Source organism: Mustela lutreola, chromosome 11 (assembly GCF_030435805.1).
Source record: "Mustela lutreola isolate mMusLut2 chromosome 11, mMusLut2.pri, whole genome shotgun sequence".
Classification (NCBI taxonomy): domain Eukaryota; kingdom Metazoa; phylum Chordata; class Mammalia; order Carnivora; family Mustelidae; genus Mustela; species Mustela lutreola.
Genome location: NC_081300.1, coordinates 94,585,858 through 94,608,041, shown reverse-complemented (window position 1 = coordinate 94,608,041; position 22,184 = coordinate 94,585,858). Strand labels below are relative to the sequence as shown.

Genomic DNA, 22,184 nt, shown 5'->3' with positions numbered 1-22,184 from the left:
GAGCCTGCTTCCCCCTCTCTCTCTGCCTGCCTCTCTGCTTAACTTGTGATCTCTCTCTCCATCAAATAAATTAATAAAATCTTTAAAAAAGTAAAAAGAATGTCCTTCAAATCTCTCCTTATTCTTGCATTCCCAACTAAAACCTTACATCGGGACCATTAATAAAGCTTCTTACTCCCTGATATCTCTCTCTCCCATCTTCTTACCCTCCAATTCGGGTAGTATACTGTAATTAACTCAATCTTATACAAATCCGGATTTCATCCTCTCACCACTCTGCTTAAAAATTTAAATGGATAATTCACTGAATGTTTGTTATTTACTGTGTGAGAAGCGGTCAGCTTTGGCCCTCAGAAAGCTTCATTCATTCAATATATGTTTGAGTGCCTACTGTATGCACCTCACCTCTGTAGGCATTGGAGCACAGTAATGATAGGCATGGCCCATGACCATGTAGAAAAGCTTCAATAGCAATATAAGACAACCAGATAATGGCTTAAAGAGAAGTCTTAAGAGGACATGTGATGAAATGGCAAATGAGTGATTTTTTTTTAAAGATTTTATTTATTTATTTGACAGACAGAGATCACAAGTAGGCAGAGAAGCAGGCAGAGAGAGAGGAGGAAGCAGGCTCCCTGCTGAGCAGAGAACCCGATGCGAGGCTCGATCCCAGGACCCTGGGATCATGACCTGAGCCGAAGGCAGAGGCTTTAACCCACTGAGCCACCCAGGTGCCCCTGAGTGATTTTTTTTTAAAAGCAACCTAGGGGGCGCCTGGGTGGCTCAGTGGGTTAAGCCGCTGCCTTCGGCTCAGGTCATGATCTCAGGGTCCTGGGATCGAGTCCCGCATCGGGCTCTCTGCTCAGCAGGGAGCCTGCTTCCTTCTCTCTCTCTCTCTCTGCCTGCCTCTCAGTGTACTTGTAATTTCTCTCTGTCAAATAAATAAATAAAATCTTTAAAAAAAAAAATAAAATAAAAGCAACCTAGGAACACCTGGGTGGCTCAGTAGGTTAAGTGGCTGCCTTTGGCTCAGGTCATGATCCCAGGGTTCTGGGATCGAGTCCCACATCGGGCTCCTTGCTCAGCAGGGAGCCTGCTTCTTTCTCTGCCTCTGCCCGCCACTCTGCCTGCTTATACTCTCTCTCTCTCTGACAAATAAATAAATAAATGAAATCTTTTAAAAAATTAATGTAACATGCTAAAAACCACTGACTTGTATATTTCAAGTGGATGAATTATATAAAATTTAAATAATATGTTAGTAAAACTATTTTTCAAAAAAGCATTTGGGGCACCTAGGTGGCTCAGTGGGTTGGGTCTCTGCATTTGGCTCGGGTCATGATCTCAGGATTCTGGGATTGAGCCCTGCCTTGGGCTCTCAGCTTGGCAGGGAGCCTGCTTCCCCCTCTCTCTCTGCCTGCCTCTCTGCTTACTTGTGATCTCTCTCTCCATCAAATAAATACATAGAATCTTAAAAAAAACAAACCAAAAAAAAGCACTTGAAGGGCACCTTGATGATGCAGTTAGTTAAGCATCCAACTCTTTTTGTTTCCACTCTGGTCGTGATCTCAGGGTTGTGAGATCAAGGCCTGCTCTGGGTTTTGGCCTCTGGACTCAGCGCAGAGTCAGCCTGGGACCCTCTCTCACTCTCCCTTTGCCCCCCTGACCCTGCGTACGGGTGCACATGTGTGCATGCCCGTGTGTGTTCTCTCATAAATAAATAAATTAATTAATCTCTTTTTAAAAAGCCCTTGAGAAGGAATGAGAGTTGAAAACTAAATCAACCTTCTCTCTCAAAAAAGAAAGAAAGACAAAAAGACAGACAGACAGAAAGAAAGAAAGAAAGAAAAAGCTCCTGAGAGTCAAGTGCAGAAACTGTGGAATGATTTGGAAAGGAAACAAAAGCAGGATGGTTGGTCACGCAAATGGTTCTCATGGTGGTAGATTAAAGCAAACTGTGCGCTGGCATGAAGAATCTGTCCTGTTGTCTTCCTAAGAGAATAAAGTTTAAAGGTCTACGCTTGATCCTGGCTCTCAAAAATGTGAAACGTAACTCCTGCTAAGACAGCTGCTTCCCTACCATATTCTTCGCCCTTATGGTTTCCTTCATGGCAGGCTTGGTCATGCCACGTAGCTGGCTCGGGATACGCTTTTCTCATCAGGCCTGCCCAATCTGGCTTACTTGTTCTGAGATCAGGTAAATGCCATCTCCATGAAATCTTCTCCAGCGTACCTTAACTATAACAGCCTGTCCTTTCTCTAAGCTTCTATAGTGCTATGCAGTCCAGCCAATCTCTGCGTTTCTTGGTTCTATCTTGTTATACACATTTCTCATCAGATGGTTAAGGTCTTGAAGAGCAGAGTTCATATTTACTTTTTTTGTACCTACTTCCAGTAGCTGGCCCAGCGGAACGAATACAGCAATCTCCCGATCTTGTTGCCAGAATGCATTACTAAAAGTTGTAGTGTAACAAATAAACTACCTTATAATGACCAAGAGGGACAGACCTTGGTTCAAAAAGACTCAGGTTACCTTGCCAATGTTGCCAAATTCCAGGTGTGTGAGTTTGGTCGTGTTATCTAATTTCTTTTTTTTTCTTTTTAGATTTTATTTACTTATTTTGACAGAGAGAGATCACAAGTAGGCAGAGAGACAGGCAGAGAGAGAGCGGAAGCAGGCTCTCTGCTGAGCGGAGAGCCCTATGTGGGGTCCGATTCCAGGACCCTGAGATCATGACCTGAGCTGAAGGCAGAGGCTTTAACCCACTGAGCCACCTAGGTGCCCCAAGTTATCTAATTTCTGTATGCTTCAACTTCTTCCCCTGGGAAAGGGGGGAGTACTTGTAACTGCCCCCAACAGTTCTTGCAAGCGTCAAAAGGGATTTTAAAATGTAAAGTGTTTAGCACACTGCCAGATTACCTGCAAATTAGAGCTGCCATGTAAAAAGCAAAGAGGAAAATCATGACTCATGATTTATCTCAAGATCAACATGGAACAGATGTAGCCCTAAAATTATGCTCTCCTAATGGAATGCTCTTCCAAATTTCTATAAACAAAATGAAGGGAGAAACAAACCAAATGGCTTTCGGTATAACAGTATCACATCCCTTTCTGGACACAGCTATGAACTCATTAAGGTCTTCAGGACTGTAATTTTGGAGAAAAGAAAAATGCAAAATAAAATAATTCTCAGAAAAAGATAATTCTCATAAATCTTCAAGTGTTTTCATGTAATCTTTCTACACATCTGATAGTAATTAGTGGCATATTAAAATGATAAATGTAAGCAGGATGCTGAAGAAAAGACAAGGTGAGAGGCGCCTGGGTGGCTCAGTGGGTTAAGTAAGTCTCTGCCTTCAGCTCAGGTCATGATCTCAGGGTCCTGGGATCAAGCCCCAAGTTGGGCTCTCTGCTCAGCGGGGAGCCTGCTTCCCCCTCTCTCTGTCTACTTGAGATCTCTCTCTCTCTCTGTGTCGAGTAAATAAATAAAATCTTAAAAAAAAAAAAAAGACAAGGTGACTGTTGTCCTTAGCCTGTTTTTGGCTAATGTTAATTTTTTCTAATATTTCATTTTTTATCAATTTCTAATTGATAAAAGTCGTTTTCCCCTCGCCTTTATGAAGGTAACACATATGTGACTGAACTACAGTACGTATGACTTGAAAGGGACAGGTCTTTGTAATTTTGCTTCTGTCCCAAGATAATTACTGTTAATGGTTTGGTGTGTGTGCTCCCATAGTTTTTCCCAGAGTACATACAATTAAATCAATAAAGATGGAATCAGACTATAATGCTGTCCTTTTTTTTTTTTTGACTTAATGAAGTATATAAATATATCTTCCTATGACAGGATAGTTAGAATCTTTTATTATTTTTAATGGCTGCAATTTCATTTTATGGAGGTACCACAATTCATCCCATTCTCTGTGAAAAGATGACTCCAGGTGTGTAAGTGTGCGTTTCAGCATTCAACAAAGCTTAAAGTTGATTGCTGATCACAAAGGATGAATATTTAAAACTCTGACACAATTTTAAAAAGAAAAAAATATATAATTATTACAAAACTGCCTTCCCTAAAGAGCCATGCATACCTTGTAACAATCTTCTCTTAATGCTGGCATTACATTTTGATGAAAGCTCTATTTTAAAACTCACTATGCTACCCTTCATGTATAATTTATTCTGGATTCCTTGGAGACTGTTCTCTCAGGTGTATTTAAAAACAAAACAAAACAAAACAAAACAAAACTCCTACTATCATATAGCACTAATGGAAAAGTTTTAGAAGCCAGGTTTTAGCTTGTATTGTCTGCGATTCCCCCACTGACACTAATGGAACAGGCATCATGGTGAGTGGCTGCTATCACAAAGGTTCCACAATTAAAAAAAAACAAAACCCAAGCCAAACAAAAGCTCTTCTGTTATAAATAAACCTTGACATGAATAATCTTGATATTGAATCACTGTGGTTTTCTTTCTTTCTTACATGTGTCTGAGTTTGTAACAGAAGTTCAAACCCAAATGCCGAATCTGATTTTAATTTAATTTAATTTATTTAAGATTTTATTCACTTATTTGAGAGAGTGAGTGAGAGAGAGAACACGAGGAGGGACAGAAGGAGAGGGAGAATCAGATTCCCGGGCTGAGCAGGGAGCCCAACTAGGGGCTCGATCCTCGTACCTGAGCCAAAGGCAGACACTTAACCACTGAACTATGCATGTACCCTTAGAATCTGATTCTAGATAACAATTTTAATTATAAAACAAAAACACAACCCAGGAAAAACATTCTTTTGACTTTCATGTATCTGTGGAGTATGTTTTTACATACCCATACTCTTGGGTATGTGAAATTCACACTTGGTCCATAACTCAGATCTTTAGCGAACAAGATGGCTCAAGTACATTTAACTCATACGTTATAATTACATAATGACCCATAAAACCAAATGGAAATACAGATGACCCTTGAACAACATGGGGGTTAGGGGCACTGGCTCCCCCCAACCCCAAGTCAAAAATCTGTGTATAACGTTGACTCCCAAAAAACTTAACTACTAATAGCCTACTGTGGACTGGAAGGCTTACCAATACCATAAACTGTCAATTAAGATATATTTTGTGTATGCATTTTTTTAAAAGATTTTATTTATTTATTTGACAGAGAGAGATCACAAGTAGGCAGAGAGGCAGGCATAGAGAGAGAGAGAGGAGGAAGCAGGCTCCCTGCCGAGCAGAGAGCCCGATGCGGGACTCGATCCCAGGACCCTGAGATCATGACCTGAGCCGAAGGCAGCGACTCAACCCACTGAGCCACCCAGGCGCCCTTGTGTATGCATTTTAAAACTATATTCTTTTAATAAAGTAAGCTAGGGAAAATAAAATGTTTTAAAGAAAATCATAAGGAAGGGGCCCCTGGGTGGCTCAGTGGATTAAGCCTCTGCCTTTAGCTCAGGTCATGATCTCAGGGTCCTGGGATCGAGCCCCGCATCAGGCTCTCTGCTTGGCAGGGAGCCTGCTTCCCCCTCTCTCTCTGCTGCCTCTCTGCCTACTTGTGATCTCTCTTTCTGTCAAATAAATAAATAAAAGCTTAAAAAAAAAAAAGAAAATCATAAGGAAGAGAAAATGACATTTACTGTATTGTATTTGTAAAAAATCTGCATGTAGGGGCACCTGGGTGGCTCGGTTGGTTAAACGTCTGCCTTCAGGTCATGAGCCCAGGGTCCTGGGATTGAGACCTGCATTGGGCTCCCTGGTCAGTGGAGAGCCTGCTTCTCCCTCTCTCTCTGCCTTTCACTCTTCCTGCTTGTGCTCTCACTCTATCAAGTAAATAACATTTAAAAAATATTTTTAAAAAATCTGCTTGTAAGTGGACCCAAGCAGTTCAAACCCATATTGTTTAAGGGTCAACTCTATCAAATAACACCATCAAGTTTCAGTTTTAATACAATTTGAAACTTAGTTCTGCTTCTATATAACCTTCTCTTTGTCTTTAGCAGCACAACACAAATAATCAGGTAGCAACATGCTCTGCTAAACTTTTTCTTCTTTCCAGACTCCCTTGTAGCTAGATGGAAAGGATACATAGTGCAAGTTGCTGGACAGGATTTCTGAGGAGATATAAGGTGGCACTCAGCTGGTATGCCCGTCAGTGCCCGTGCTCTCTCACTTCCTCCTGCCCAGGCCAGGGGTGCAGGAGCATCTAGAGATGCTCGACTGTGGCATGTAAAGAAGGGTAAAGCAAGGAAATTAGAGGAGCCTGCATCTTCAATGACATCTTTTAATGGCTACCCCATTCAGGGACTGCTTCCAGAAACAAAATAAAAGATAAGATCCCCAAGGCACTGCAAACTGGGGTTTTTGTACTTGGGGTCAAATATAACCCCAATGTAGATACAGAAACAACTGCCTTAAAGTAAGGGACAAACATATAGATTTGATCGAGATGGCAGTACAGTAACTTTATATCTAAAGGACTCAAGGAACTTTCTGATCTATCTAATTCGTAACTTCAACATACCAGGAAATTCATGGTCCTGTAAGTATTTGGAACAACTACATAATAGCTGCTTTTGTTAGCCAAATAATGAAAACCTCTTAAATGCTAAGAACTGGCCAAATATAAAAGTGAATGTCACATAAGGACAGACAATAGAGCCTAGAAAGTTTATGGTCACCTGGTTTTTGACAAGGGAGCCAATTCAATTCAAAAGAGAAAGGAGAGTCTTTTCAACAAATGGTACTACAGAAGATGGATAGCTGTGTGTACAAAAGAATAGAACTAGACCTCTACCTCACATCATCTACAAAAGGTAACTCAAAATGGATCAAAAACCCAAATGGAAGAGCTTAAAGTAGAAAACACTTAGGTGTCCATTGATGTTTTGGATACATGATGGTTTTTTTTTTTAGACAGAACTCCAAAAGCACAAATGACCAAAGAAGAAATAGACAAATGATAATTCACCAAAATTAAAAAGCTCTCTACTGGGGGACCTGGGTGGCTCAGTCAGTTGGGCATCTGCCTTCAGCTCTGATCATGATCTTGGGGTCCTGGGATTTGCCCCAAGTCCGGTTCCCTGCTCAGCATGGAGTCTGCTTCTCCATTTCCCTTTCTCTGCCCCTCCCCTCCCCTGTGGTCTCTTTCTCAAATAAAGAAATAAAGTCTTTAAAAACAAAACATTGGCGCACCTGAGTGGCTCAGTTGGGGAAACGTCTGGCTTTGGCCGAGGTCATGATCCCGGGGTCCGAGGATTGAGTCCTGGGTCAGGCTCCCTGCTCAGCACAGATGGCTTGTCCCTCTCCCTCTGCCCTGCTCGTGCTCTCTCTCAAATAAAATCTTTAAAACAAAACAAAACAAAACAAAAGCCTCTGTGCTTCAGAGGACATAAGAAAGTGAAAAAACCCTACAGAAATGGGGGAAATTTTCTGCAAATCATATATCTGATAAGGGCCTAGTATTCAGAATACATATTAAAGAACTCCTACAACTCGACAAAAGACAAATAATTCAAGTAAAAAAAATAGGCAAATTTGTATAAACATTTTCCCAGGGAAGATACATAAACAGCCAATAGCCACATGAAAAGATGCTCAACAGCCGTAGGAAAGTACAAATTGAAACCACAATGAGATAATCGCTTTGTGACAACTCAGATAGCTATAAAGTAACAACTGTTGGTGAGGACATGGAGAAAGAACCCTTACTGCTTGCTGTTAGAAATGTAAAATGGTGAAGCCACTGTGGAAAAAGTTTGCCAGTTCTTCATAAAGTTATATGGGCACCTGGGTGGCTTAGGCAGTAAAGTGTCTGCCTTTGGCTCAGGTCATGATCTCAGGGTCCTGGGGCTGAGGGCCGCACCAGGATCCCTGCTCCACCAGAAGCCAGCTTCTCCCTCTCTCTCTCTGCCCCTCTCCGTGGTTGTCCTCTCTCTAACAAATTTTTGGAAAAAAAAAAAGTCAAACACAATGTTACCATATGATTCAACGATTCCAGTGGTCGTTACAGAACCAAGAGAAATGGAAACGTATGTCCACACAAAAATTACAGGGATGTCCTGCGACATTATTCATAATAGCCCAAATTTGGAAACTATCCAGATGTCCATAAACTGATGAAAGGATAAACAAAATGGGATATGTAATTATATATATGATATATATAATATTCCATTGCCTATCCAGTGTGTATACTGGAATATTATTCAGCAATACAAAGGAATGAAGTATTGATACATGCTGAAACATAGATGAATCTTGAAGACATTATGCTAAGTCAAAAAAAGCCAGATATAGGGCGCCTGGGTGGCTCAGTGGGTTAAGCCACTGCCTTCGGCTCAGGTCATGATCTCAGGGTCCTGGGATCGAGTCCCGCATCGGACTCTCCGCTCAGCGGGGAGTCGGCTTCCCCCCTCTCTCTGCATGCCTCTCCGCCTACTTGTGATCTCTCGCTGTCTATCAAATAAATAAATAAATAAAAATCTTTTAAAAAATAAATAAATAAATAAAATCTTTATTTAAAAAAAAAAGCCAGATATAGAAGGACAAGTGTTGGATTCCACCTGTATGGAATGAAGGCGCCACAATAGGCAAATTCAGAGTTGAAAGTAGAGATTACCAGGAGTTGGGGGTTATAGTCATCAGTGGTTTAATGATTAGTGTTTCTGTTTGGGGTACTGAGAAAGTTTTAGAAATGCATAGAGGTGAAGGTTGCACAGCACTGTAAATGTAATTAATGCCAGTGAACTACATACTTAAAAATGGTTAAAATGGGGGTGGCTGGGTGGCTCAGTAGGTTAAAGTCTCTGCCTTCAGCTCAAGTCATGATCCCAGGGTCCTGGGATAGAGACCTGTACCGGGCTCTCTGCTTAGCAGGGAGCCTGCTTCCTCCTCTCTCTCTCTGCCTACTTGTGATCTCCGTCAGATAAAATCTTAAAAAAAAAATGGTTAAAATGGTAATGTTATGTATGTTTTACCACAATAAAGAAAAAGAAAGAAGGAAAGGAATGGAGAACTATTAGTGTAGTAACATGGATGAATCTTGAAAACTTCATTCTAAGTGAAAGAAATGAGACACAAAGACTACATATTATATGACCCTATTATGTGAAATTTGCCTTTTCTGGGCAAATCCATAGAGACAGAAAGTAGATCAGCAGTTGCTGGAGGTTGAAGGAGTCGGGGGTGGCGGTAGTCAGGGGAAGAGGTAAAGAATGGGGGAGGGGTAACTGCCATTGAATTGTATGTATGTATGTATGTATGTACGTATGTATGTATTGGAAGTAGGCTCCACACTCAGCATGGAGCCCAATGTGGGGCTTGAACTCATGATGCTGAGATCAAGACTTGAGTTGAGATCAAGAGTCAGACGCTTAACTGACTGAGCCACAAAGGCACTTCTGAATTGTACACTTTAAGAGGGTGAATAGTATCTCAAAAAAATTTTAAGTGAATGTCAAAGATGAGCAATAAATTTTTTTGACATGGAATGTTAGAAATTTCTTTATTCTTACTTAATTTTTATTAAGCACCAGCTTAATACTACAGAAAGTTCAAATCACCCTTTAACAACCAATTCTTCCCTCCCCCACCCAAATTCTTGATAAAGAGCTCTTCGAGTGAAGACACTTTTCTTCACTTTGCTCTCTTCTCTCTTCTGTATAAAATTTTATCAAATAAAGGCAAAGAACTGTGTACATCTTGCTGTAAAATGCTGCTCACGGCTGTGGAAAGTGTCTGTCCAGGCTCTTTTCACTGTCCAGGTCCTGAAAGACTCTTGTTCATGAACTGTCTCTTCACAAAGCAAGTCCACCACTAATAGGAGGGGATAAAACAGAATGAACAGTGGTGGTCAATCACAGTGTAAGTTCAAGGTAAGGTCAGAATAGAAATTTATGTAATAACTACATTTAATCTTGGCCCGTCATCCCTTATAAACTTCTTGAAAACACATGTAAAAACATGTCTTTCTGACTCACATGTCAGTCAGAATTATGACGACAAAAAAATGTTAATATATTCAAGATATCTCACACAAAAAATCTACCCTATGGGTTTACAATGCCTTAATGTAAAAACATACAACCAAAAATGTTTATTATATGCGATTCACTGCACAGTGTGACTCACTGAATCCCTACCATGTACTAAGCACATATTCGGAGTTAACACTGCAATGCAGAAACTCAAAATATTCTGGCCATGGAAAGCCTCAGTTTGTTTAATAGTAGCTACATGAGAAAAGGTTATTTATCAACTAAATAGATAAAAGCGAGGGTCTTACCTTGCTAGGTTTATCATTCTGAGGGTCAAAAACTTTCTCACAAAGTCTCAGTCCAGTCTCTTGTCTCAACTGCTGTAAGTAGGCCCTCATCACCTCTACAATAAGGAGCAGGTAGAACAATAAAGAACATCTTGAGAATGCCTCCCTCCTGGGCTGGTCACTGGTCTGCACAATGACACTGGCAATACACTTCTACACATTCAAAGAAGATTAAGAAATAGAAATGACAGTCCCAATGGTTTTATAACTATTTTGGTTCAAAAGATTCTCTATGGGTTACACCTGTTGCCAAGAATCTTCTGTGAGAGTGATTCATAAAATCATATCCGTACTAAGGAGTCCGCTCTCGACCTATACATCAATCAAGACAAGGACAGTGGTGGGGGTCGGGGGCGGCTAAAAAGTCAAATGAAGGAAATCTTGTGCCATCGAGAGGGAGGTAGAAACCCTGTTCTTACCATCTTCCTGTTTGTTTGCCGGTTTGGCATAAATCGCATTAAGTGGAAAACCAGGCTCTCCAGGAATGGGAAAATTAGTGATTCCCAGCGTATACATTTCCTTTTCACCTTGGCTTTTGGAGTTGCACTAAAAAAAATTATACACATATACATACTTTATAGAGAAAAAGATAATAACATCGAATTTGTAATTTTTTAAGTCTAAGTAGGTATCTCTGGGATTACTACTATATTTGGGTACCCTTCTGAAATCCAGGGAAGCCTGTGGACTCCTCAGAATAATGTTTTGTTTATTTATTTATTATTTATTTATTTAAAAGATTTTATTCATTTATTCGTCAGAGAGAGAGAACAAGCACAAGCAGGGGGAGCAGCCGGCAGAGGGAGAAGCGGGTCCGTGACGAGTAAAGAGCCTGATGCAGGACTTGATCCCAGGACCCTGGGATCATGACCTGAGCCAAAGGCAGATGTTTAACTGAGCCCCCCAGATGTCCCCAGAATAATGTTTTAAATTAATTTCATTTAAATAAATGAAAATAATGTTTTAAATGAATGAAAATGTTTTAAATGAATGAATGTGCTTCTTTATTAATGCACTAAATGACAAGATCCAGGCCATGGGCCTAATAACTACTATCTGAAATGAGTAAAAATGAAATTTCAAAATATCGTCAACTCTAAATGTAATATGAAAATGCTGTGGGGGCGGGGAGCCTGCTTCTCCCTCTCCCACTCCCCCTACTTGTGCTTGCTCTCTCTGTCAAATGAAAAAATAAAATAAAATTTAAAAAAAAAGGGAAAATGTGGTGACTTCTACTGGAGAAAAAGTCACAGGTATAGCTGATTCTACTGTGGGTTGTTGCCTACATTAATAATTAAATGCTAAATCTGTTACAAGTTTAGTGAAAAGAAAGACGTAATCTTTTTCCTACTCAAGCTCATGAACCCTTGAATTATATTCTAGGCTCAGAGTTCTTAAATTGGGGTTGAGAAAGATTTCTTTCTTGGGAAGATACATGCAAAGCCTTAACGCACCAGCCCCTTATGTTCTAATTAGTTAACTAAACTACAAGTTTAGAACCCACATTCAGATTTTCCTCTTATGTCCATGCTCTAAGGGGAAGGAAGTATTATCTACTTGCCCTTAAAGTCTCAACGAGTCCAGATAGCTAGGAGGGTGAACATGTATTAGTACTGCATTTTTCTGGTAGACAATCATCCAAGTTTAATTACCTTTTGGAGTTTCTTTAGACACTCGGAAATGTAGAGAGTTATATATATCAAGGTTCTATCAGCTTCATTCTGCAGGGAATGGGGCAGGGGGAGGTGGGAGGAACAAAAGTTAAAAAAGAGTCCTGATCAAAACGTTACCTATCACGTGCAAGAAATGAATTCGGGCTTTGTCTTTTGAGGATCAACCGAAAACTGTGCAAGTGTAGTTTCTATAGCGTCAACAGCTCCCATTCGCCAAAGGCAGTCTTCCCAAGCCACCTTTCTGTCTGCTCCGGGGGAGGGAGCCACCTCCTGCAAATTGCAGGAGCTGTGGAGCTGCCCTGCCTCTGGGTCCCAGGGAGCTGTGCCGGCAGCCCCTCCCTCAGGGAGGAAGGAGAGTTTCACAGCTGCCTGGAAAGCCTGAAGTGCACCATATGGCTGGCTAATTTTTAAAACCCTTTCACTTCAGGATCTCTGTCGAGAATAAAAGCATTCCTGACTCTAGAGGAGGAAGCAGATACTTCCTGTGTATCTTGTTCTTGAAAGCTCCAAGAGCCCACTTCTGGATCTAACCAAAATGAAAATGTGAAGACTTGAGCAAAAGTGGCACAAACTTCGGGTCAGATTTTACACAGATTTTACAGTTGAAAAAGAACCCAAACTATACCTGCCCCTATTTTTAAGAGCATATGACATTCAGGAGAGAATGATATGTGGCAAAATTACATTTATTTACACCTACTACAAACATCACACTTAGACCAAGCAATAAATACAAAAAAACACTGTGATCATAGGATCATAGGATATGATATATCATAGGATGTTTAGACTACAACTTGTAGCCAGAAAGCCTACAAAAAAGATTTCACACCCTGTTTGATTCCAAAAGGTCAAAGTTTGGCAAGCAGAGATTGAAGTTCCGTATTCTAGAAAATTATCAAGAAAAGTTGTTGACATTCCTGTAACTTGCTCATAGGAAGAACTCAGAAAAGTTCTTTTTTTTCCATTTCCCCCTCTCCTTTTCTGCCACCCTGCTTCTAAACTTCCTTTTGACCTCATTCCTTGAAAGAAGAGCAGAAAGGAACAAAAGGTAATTGAGGGAAGGGTCAGGATCACTGAACTTTTATTTCTCCATCTCAGGTCCAGGACACAAAAGTATATAAAAATAACAACTACAATGCAGAATTTTTTAGTTCTGGACTGCCACACAGTAGGTGCTTCTTTAATGTTGTATGAATAAAAACATCTAAATCATGGGTTGGCAAACTTCCTCTAGGGAAGAACAAACATTAAATATTTTAGGTTTTGTGGACAACAGAGTCTTTGTCACAACTATTCAATCCAGCTGCTGTAGCATGAAAGCAGCCATAGATAATATATTAAAAAATGAATGTGGCTGTGTTCCAATAAAACTTTATTTAGAAAAAGAGACGGTGGGCCAGATTTGGCCCTCAGGTTATCCAGTTTGCTGACCCATGGTATAGACTGTGGAGGAAAAATGAGAAACTAATACTGATACAGAGTCTAATATTAAGCACTATTCTGGGTGTGTGTGTGTGTGTTTTCCCCCCTATTCTGGGTTTTTAAGGTTATACAAACTCATTCAATTTTATTTACTCCTCAGAACAACCCTGATTGCCAGGGAGGTTATTATCCCCATCAGAAAACTAAATTAAATATTAAAAGCTCTGTATTTTACCTTAATCTCATAGTTTTTGAAGAAGACATTGGCCTTGAAGTAATAGATGGCTTCATCCACAATATCTGTATCTTTTGCTAAATAGAACATAAGAGGAGGAAGGCAGAGAACATTAGCTAAGCGTAAAAATAACACTTGACAAAGCTGTAGAGAAAAAACCCCAGCTCAATGTTCAAAAGTCTTGGAGTTGAGTGAAATAAAACAAAGCCATTGAAACATAAGGTCTTTAGAAACAATTTCTAGAAAAATAAGCCCATGGTTTATTCTGGTAGCTTTACTGTTTTTATAAAAAGTATACTCATTAGAAACAAATTAATCAGTAAAGAAAAATATTTTATTGTCACCCTAAATCTCACTACCTAGAAATAACTACTATTAACATTTGGTGAACATCATTCCAGACATCTCTCAATGCATTTATAAAAATAGAGTGAGACAGACTAACTTTGATAAACTGTTGTTTAAAAATAAGAAGTACTCAATGTAATTTTATATGAATTAACATACTGCAGTTTCAGGGGAAAAAGAAGTCTCAATTGTCATTTAGGAACACACTGGGTTCACACATACGTCTTTCTTTTTATGAAAACTGTGACTTAAAATATACTTGTACAAGCTGTTCTAGGTGGCTAGAGACTGAGAAAAGCCAGAAATACTGTTGCAACAGAGACAGATCTCATTATACAATTTCTTGGGCAGTTTTTTGTTTTCCTTTTCTTACTTTAAAAAGGTCAAAATCCCAGGGTCTTGATATCCGGCAGGCGGTTGCAGCAATGCAGAGACAGGTTTTTTTTTTTTTTTCCCCTCCAGAGAGTTATTTATATTTCTAGACCATGACTGCTAACCCTCTCATACAGCAGAAACACAAAGTAATCCTGGAGGTTTAGTGTTCTGATTCAGCTGTCTTTAACCCTGCTCGTTCCCCTGCTAAAGAATTTCAACAGGATTCTAACTCTAGACTCCTGTTCTTTCAATTTTTTTATCTGCAGAAAAGACACTTCCTCAGAAGACTCAGTGTGTACAAAACCAGCTAGTTCTTCTAAACGTAACCATGTGAGGGGGGGTGGGTGGGCTACAAGATTTGGAACCTAGAAGGGTGTTGGGCACACAAAGGTGTTAAAAAGGTGTCTGATGAATGTATATAAATGAATTTAATTAATGCTGACAATTATTCAGCTCACAGCACAGGCTTGTATTCCTTCATGATTGCAGTTCTGTTCTAATCCCATGCCCTAGGGATTCATTCCCTGTCTACAGAAACCATTAAGATCTGGTTTCCTGGGGTCCTGTTCTCCCTCAAGGGCCCATGAATTGTTGCAGAGGTGGTAATTAGATCTACCCCATCCTTGGTCAGTTGCACCTTCTGATATGCTACATGGTATTCTGTACAGATCTAAAAGAGTTCTTCTCAAGGAATCTGGACCAATATTGATTTTTTATTCCTTCTTTGCACTATAATTCTTTTAGATGAGTATTTTTCTTTTTGGTCTTTTTTCCCCATCTGTTCCTTTTCCTTCCCTTCCGAATCAAGTAAGAATAGTGGTGACACACCAAATTTATTTACTTTACTGAGCTTTCGACTGATGCTGAGAACAAAATTAAAAAGAGGTCACGTCAAATAGTCTGGCAGGGGAATGAAGATGGGGCCAGTACAAAATTGGCAATGAAAACCATGGTCCTGAAAACCTTGAATGGAACTCAGTGCAGATGCTTTCTGGGTGAAGGAAAACCATGTCTAATATAATACAAATTACATTGTTGGCAGAACATTTAAGAATGTGTCAGAAGAGTCTAAAAAGAATGGGGCTTTCTAAAGCGTAAGAAATGGTTCAAGAAAAGAGAAAGTACCAAAAAAGAAAGCAAAGATATAAAATTGAAAAAAGCAAGAGAAAGAATGTGTAATGTTATATAGGACACTTGATTTAAGATCGAGGTACTGTGAAAATGAAGATCCTGAAAAATGAATAAAGGTATAGATGGGGGAAGGTGTTAATTTTTTTTTCCCCCCTCCAGCTTTATGACAGAAGAAGGATGGGGACATGGTGTTCTACAGAAGTAGCAGCATTAAGCACTTTGTAAGAACTGAGAGTGATGACAGAACAGTGTTGAGAATTAAGCACATTTCCTCTTCCCTCTCAACAAATACCCAGGAGATCGCAGGAGCAATAATACATTTTCTTACTGGATACAACATATACTCATGCTCTTGAAAAGTCTAGAATGTGTATCTACCAAGCAAACAGAAAATACAAGAGCAGTTGGAGACAGAGGACTGAGCTAAGAATTTGCCTGATTTGATAATGTCAGAGAGTTGTTGGATGTTTCCTACGAAAATCTGAAAATAGTGGAACGAAGTTTCAACTTACTCTCTCGGGGGGCGGGTCCTTTGAACTGACTTCTGATAGGCAACAGCGCCATGTTTCCAATGAGTTTGGTGTCCGGATCCATGAGCGATGAGTGGTAAGCCTGTAGTGGCGAGCCAGGTAAGAAGACGGAGACCAAGAGAACAAATGTCAGTGGGGCAGACAAGTGACATTTCTCCAAAGGAAATATGAGGAACCCACCCAAGATTAACTAGGAGAGGAGGAAAAAAGGATGATAGCAGAGATATGCTGGAGCTGGCTCTTACTGGCTCATGAAAACGAAATGCTAAATTTTGAGTTATTTTTAAATGTTTATTTATTTATTTTTAAGAATTTTATTTATTTGAGAGAGAGCAAGAGTGAGCGATTACAAGCAAGGGGGGAGCAGCAGGGGGAGAGGGAGAAGTAGGCTCCTTACCAAGCAGGGAGCCCAATGTGGGGCTCAAGCCCAGGACCCTGAGATCATGACTGGAGCTGAAGGCAGAAGCCTAACTGACTGAGCCACCCAGGCACCTCTAGAACAATTTTTTTTTTTTTTAAAGATTTTATTTATTTATTTGACAGAGAGAGATCACAAGTAGGCAGAGAGGCAGGCAGAGAGAGAGAGAAGAGGAAGCAGACTCCCTGCTGAGCAGAGAGCCCGATGCGGGACTCGATCCCAGGACCCTGAGATCATGACCTGAGCCGAAGGCAGCGGCTTAACCCACTGAGCCACCCAGGCGCCCTAGAACAATTTTTTAAAAAGATTTTATTTATGTGAGAGTGAGAGCTGAGAGGGAAGAGGGCAAGAGGGCAAAGCAGACTCCCTGCTGAAGAGGGAGCCCAAATTGGGACTCAATTCCAGGACTCCAGGATCATGACCAGACGCTGAAGGCAGTCACTTAGCCAAGTGAGCCACCCAGGTGCCCTTGAGCAATTTTTAGAATATTTTTATTTATTTAAGTAGCCTCTACACCCCACGTGGGGCTCAAACTCAACAGCCCTGAGATCAAGAGTTGCATGTTCTTCCACCTGAGCCAGGCAGGTGCCCCAAATTTTGAGGAATTTTGACAAATTTTGAGGCAAGCTGGTTGTCAAATGCAACCATTACTAAAAATTAAATTGTATAAACTTGCAACTAAGTAGATTATATTGAAAGCATGGTAATAAATACTCAAAATTCATTATTTCCTATTTAAAAAAATTATTTCACGTCATTTATGATCTTAAGGTTGCTTATTTGTATCTTTGTGCCAAAAATACTATGTAGGGGTGTGCTACTGTGCATCTTCCAATTCCATGTTTAGTGACATCACTTTGGTAACTGGTGGGAGTTATTTATGCTACAAAAATAGGCAGACACCATATTGATCAGGGGTATATCGCCCCCCTAGCTATTGCTGCACCAGAACCCAAGCACTAGATTTTCAGTTTTGCTACTTCCTGGCTGTGTTTGACCAAGACTCACTTCTCTTCTCTTAGCCTGTTTCCAAATTTATAAAATGAAGAGATATCTACTGCTCTCAGTGGGTAGGTAGAAGTTAAAGGAGCAGGAGAAATCACATTTATGAGAGCAATTTGTATGCTGATTCCTAGTTCTGCTTTTTATAAGATGTCTGGCTTTTAGTAACACATGAAGCATATCTGTGCTTCTTTCATATATTCATATACATATATATTCACATACTCATTCACCCACCGAACGATTAGCAAGCACCTCCTCTGTGCAAGGCATGGTGATAGAATGGTATGCAAGACCAGTATGATCGCTAACCTTCAAGCTAATGGAAGAGGCAGGTATTAAGCAAGAAATCATAGGGAAGTCCAGGAATGAGCCCAGGACTTTTTTAAAGTCTAGCAAATCTGGCTTTCACTACCACAAGTACTGTTGGGTAAGTTACTATACTTCCCTGAGCCTCAATTTCCTCCTCTGCAAAATGGGAACCATAAGTATCTACTTCACAGGGTCACTGTGAGGATTAAATGGGATAATTCACATGCAGTGTGTATACAGCTCAGGGCCTGTCTGGCACACAGCAGGAACTGAACGGTACCGACAGCATTCATCAAGTAAGTATCTCTAGGGCTTGTTCCTTTTTGTCACAAGAATGCTTCATATAAAGCAGCCTGCGCCCACCCCTTCGCCAGCTGTCTTGTTATCCATCTATTTTCTCCATCGCATTTGCCACTATCTGAAACTATCTTCTGGGAGCCTGGGTGGTTCAGACTCTTGATTTCAGCTCAGGTCATGATCCCAGGGTCCTGGGATGGAGGGAGTCCCACATCAGGTTCCTTGCTCAGCAGGGAGCCTGCTTCTCTCTCTGCCTCTGCCTGCCCCTCTGCCTGCTTGTGCACTCCCTCCCTCTCTCTCTCTCTGACAAATAAATAAATAAATAACCACAAACAAATCTCTTTCTTTTTTCTAAAAGATTTTATTTATTTATTTGACAGAGAGAAATCACAAGTAGATGGAGAGGCAGGCAGAGAGAGAGAGGGAAGCAGGCTCTCCACTGAGCAGAGAGCCCGATGCGGGACTCGATCCCAGGACTCTGAGATCATGACCTAAGCCGAAGGCAGCGGCTTAACCCACTGAGCCACCCAGGCGCCCAAATCTCTTTCTTTATTTACATTTACATGTTTGTCTCCCCGTTAAAAGGTAAACTCCTTGAGTATAGGGATGTGTTGGCCTTATTCACTGCTGTAACAGTACTTGGCATGCAGCAGGCGCTCAGTAATGTTTTTTTTGTGTGAGTAATCACGTTATTGAACCTCTTTTCCTCATCTGCAAAATGGAGACCATGATGGCGATAGTGACAGCCACCAGACTGGCTGTCAGAAATGAAGGACAACCAGACCACTATCAATTTTACTCCTACCCTAGAGGCACACGAAAACAGAAACACTTGGAAACCAGGAACGGACTCTGCGTCTGCTCTGACGGCCCCACACCCGGCAGCTAAGGGTGGCCACCACTGCCGGGCGACAGAGGAGGAGTCCGGGAAGTGGGTATGACAGTGAAAAGCAGCGGGAGGGACCCGCCCCCTAGGGCTGAAGAGGAAGTGGGCCTGCCGGAAGGAGAAAAAGAAGCCGGACCCTAGACTTGAGAAATGAAAAATAAAAAGCACAGCCCTTCGCTTCTCAGCTTTAGTGAACCTTTGGGGATCCTGCCGGAGTCAGGGAGTACAGAAAGAGCGAGAGAAGGGGTCGGCCCTGGAGCGAAGGGGGCGAGAGGGGCCGAGACAGCCTCCTCTGCACATTCGGGGCCTCTGGCCCACTCTGCCGCGGCCCCGTCCCCCCTGCCCGACACCCCCCCGGCCGGCTCAATCCTACAGCGACCGGCCCCCTTTTCTCGCTTCTTCCCTTCCCAGGCCCCGCTTTTTCTTTGCCCTCCTCGGCCCCCTTCTCTCAGCTCATGCACGATTTCTCGCCGCTCTTCCCCCCCAGTTCTCGCCATCTTCCCACACCGCGAACTGGTTCCCCTACCGGCATCTTGACGGCGCCCGGGTTTCAAGCTAGACGAGGAGGACGGGGTTCGAGCTCGGCGCTTCCGGTCCGGCGGTCCGGGCGGGGTAAGCGGAAGTTAGCCGGAAGGGGAGGGTGAAGGGAGGCCGCCGCACTTCCGGTCTTGCTGTCCCGCCGCGGGCTGCTGCGGCTGCGCGCGGTCGAAGAGACACTAGAGGGCGCCCGAGCATAGGGACTGTGAGTGCTGCGCATGCGTAAAGTGTGCGCGAAGTGGGGCTAGATCTTGGGTTCTAGAAGCCTTGGGTTTTTTCTGAGTTCACCTTTTCAGTGAAGCATTCCCTGGATCACAATATTTTAAATTCAACCCACTCCACTCCCCTCTGTCATCCTTATTTCCCTCCTTTTTCCTTATGATTCTTTTATTATTTAGCTTACTTTTGCTATTTGTTTCCCCATTCATGTGAATGTCAAGAAGGCTGGGTTTTGGTCTGTTTGGTACACTATTGCATCCCCTGCACCTGAAATAGTGACGTACATAGTAAGCGTCAATAAGTATTTGATAAATGAATAAATGAACCCAACTGGTTTGTTCTGCATTTAACAATGCATAAAGGGGGGTGCTCTAGAAGGGACTTGTGTATTACTCTGTACTCCAATTTTTCTTGTGTAAAAACTATGAAAGTGTACTCTGGGTTCGAATCCCAGCTCTAACATTTCCTAGCAGTGTAATTCTGGGCAACTTAATTAACCTCTCTGTGCCTCTGTTTTCTGATAATGGAGATACTACTTACCTCATAGTTTCCTGAGGATGAAATGAACTACATGTAAAATGCTTAAAGCTCACAAGCCTGGAACATACTAAAAGTGCAGTTTTTAACCTATTGCTACAAAGCACTTCATGTGTTAGTTTGCAAACTGGCCCCTGTACACAGAGGGTAAGGAAAGACTGAAGAGGCAGACCAATCTGGATGTACAGGTGGTGGTTTTAGTAAGTGAGGGAACTTATTTGTGAGGCTTATTGTTAAAGGATTTTGTGTCCCCTTAGTGCCTGCAGTTTTTGGTCATGCTACTTCGAAGAATGAAGAGGTAGACCAGATGAAGAGTGGTGGGCAGCAAAGCAAAGTTTATTGAGCAAGAAGAGTACAAAGCTCCTGGAGAGGGAGGGGGATGCAAGTGTTACCCTTAGAGTTTCTAAGTTTAGGGGTTTTTACGAGCTCTTTTGCATCTGCCTATTAGTTGATGTCTACGTGTTGATGGTCTTTTTATTTTTTGCTGACATTTGGGAGCTTATGTCTTACTTGCCCCTTGCCTATGGTATTGACAAATGCTTTTGTGGTTGTCCTATTTTAGGATGCTTTGCATAAGTCATTTCTGCAAAGGCTGCAAAGCAGAATATCAGTGCGGTCCTGTCTAAGCTGCAAACAGGATGTCAGTGCTGTTTTATTTTAGCTGTCCGGACTGCATCATATTTTCTTGTTAGGGATCTTAGCCCTGACTACCTAACTGGCCAACTAACTCCTAACATTATCTCTGGAGAGACAAGAGTAGATCTCTTCACCCGCCTACTGCCAGACTGTTGTTAAGTTTGTGCAGAAGCCTTAACTGGATTCAGTCATGTCCAATGGTCTCAACACCCTATTCCCTCCAGTCTTTGTCCTTAGAACATCTCTCACAGTGAAGGGTAGGAGGGGTGAAGAATCTCCCATTGTCTGGGCCCAGTTCAAAGGTCAACCAGTGGTCATATCCTCTTGATTCTCTTCTTCAACATCACCCTAAGAGCCAAGTTCATTGCTGCCTCAGGCTATTTCTTCAGCTAGTCCCTCAGACAGAATAGTCTGTTCAATGTTCCTACAATTGATTTCTCATTCAGGTTTCTGGGCAAATAGTACCATTCAGGAACCTTCTTTGACATTGAGCTCAAATGAGTCCCTTTGTCCCTATCCATTTCATTACTGTTTTCATTTCTACCCACATTCCTTATCATGGTTTCCTTGTTTACGGTCTCAAGGGCCCCTCATGTCAGCTCCAAGAGAGTAAGGCCTTGTCTGCCCTGAGTGTTCCCATTTTATCCCCAGTGCCTGGCAACCACCAGTAAATTTTTCCAAGAATCACGTCAGGCTCTCTGCCAAGATAATGAAATCCTTGAGGATGGAATGGACATACTTGTCTTTGAAACCTGTGTCCAGAGGGGAAGGAAATTCAATCTAGCCCTTCACTTCTTGCCCAGAGGCACACACTGGATTCTCCAAAACCTGAACCAGGAAGAATAGCTCAAGGAGCAGTGAGGGCAAATGAAGTTGCCTTTCCTTTCTTCCATAACAATAAAATTTCTAAGAATTAGCAACACCAGTACTCGGCCATAGGGAGAGGCCCCAAGAGGGACAGCACATTCTCAGGATGCCCACTCATGTTCTTTTGACTACCCCCATGACAACAGCTCACACCAATGGACCATGATGCAAATACCAAACTTTTGCCCTTAGCCTAAGCTCCCAAATACAAGATACCACTGATAGCTATGGTTCCTCACACTTGGCACATCTTTAGTTAAAATGGATCAGTGACACTATAGGTGTACTCCTGCTATCTAGTCCAAGAATGATTAAAAATTTAACCTCAGTTGTGGGTTTTTTAAGGGCTTAATTTGTATTAGTTGGACTATCCAGGGCCAAATAGCCAATAAAACTTGGTCCCATTATTAAATGGAAGAGATTATGTAAAATGTT

The 22,184-nt window shown here is 41.6% G+C and overlaps 1 protein-coding gene across 1 annotated transcript; it reads right to left on the bottom strand.

The window, feature by feature from the left end:
* Positions 1-9,488: 9,488 nt before the first annotated feature.
* Positions 9,489-19,637, bottom strand: ARPC3 (actin related protein 2/3 complex subunit 3). Its single transcript, XM_059139569.1, has 7 exons — positions 19,480-19,637; positions 16,021-16,120; positions 13,655-13,731; positions 11,974-12,042; positions 10,741-10,867; positions 10,283-10,377; positions 9,489-9,813 (listed from the first exon to the last, which is right to left on the bottom strand). The coding sequence occupies exons 1-7, from the start codon at positions 19,483-19,485 to the stop codon at positions 9,751-9,753; spliced, it is 537 nt and encodes a 178-aa protein (XP_058995552.1). The 5' UTR covers positions 19,486-19,637; the 3' UTR covers positions 9,489-9,750.
* Positions 19,638-22,184: the final 2,547 nt, after the last annotated feature.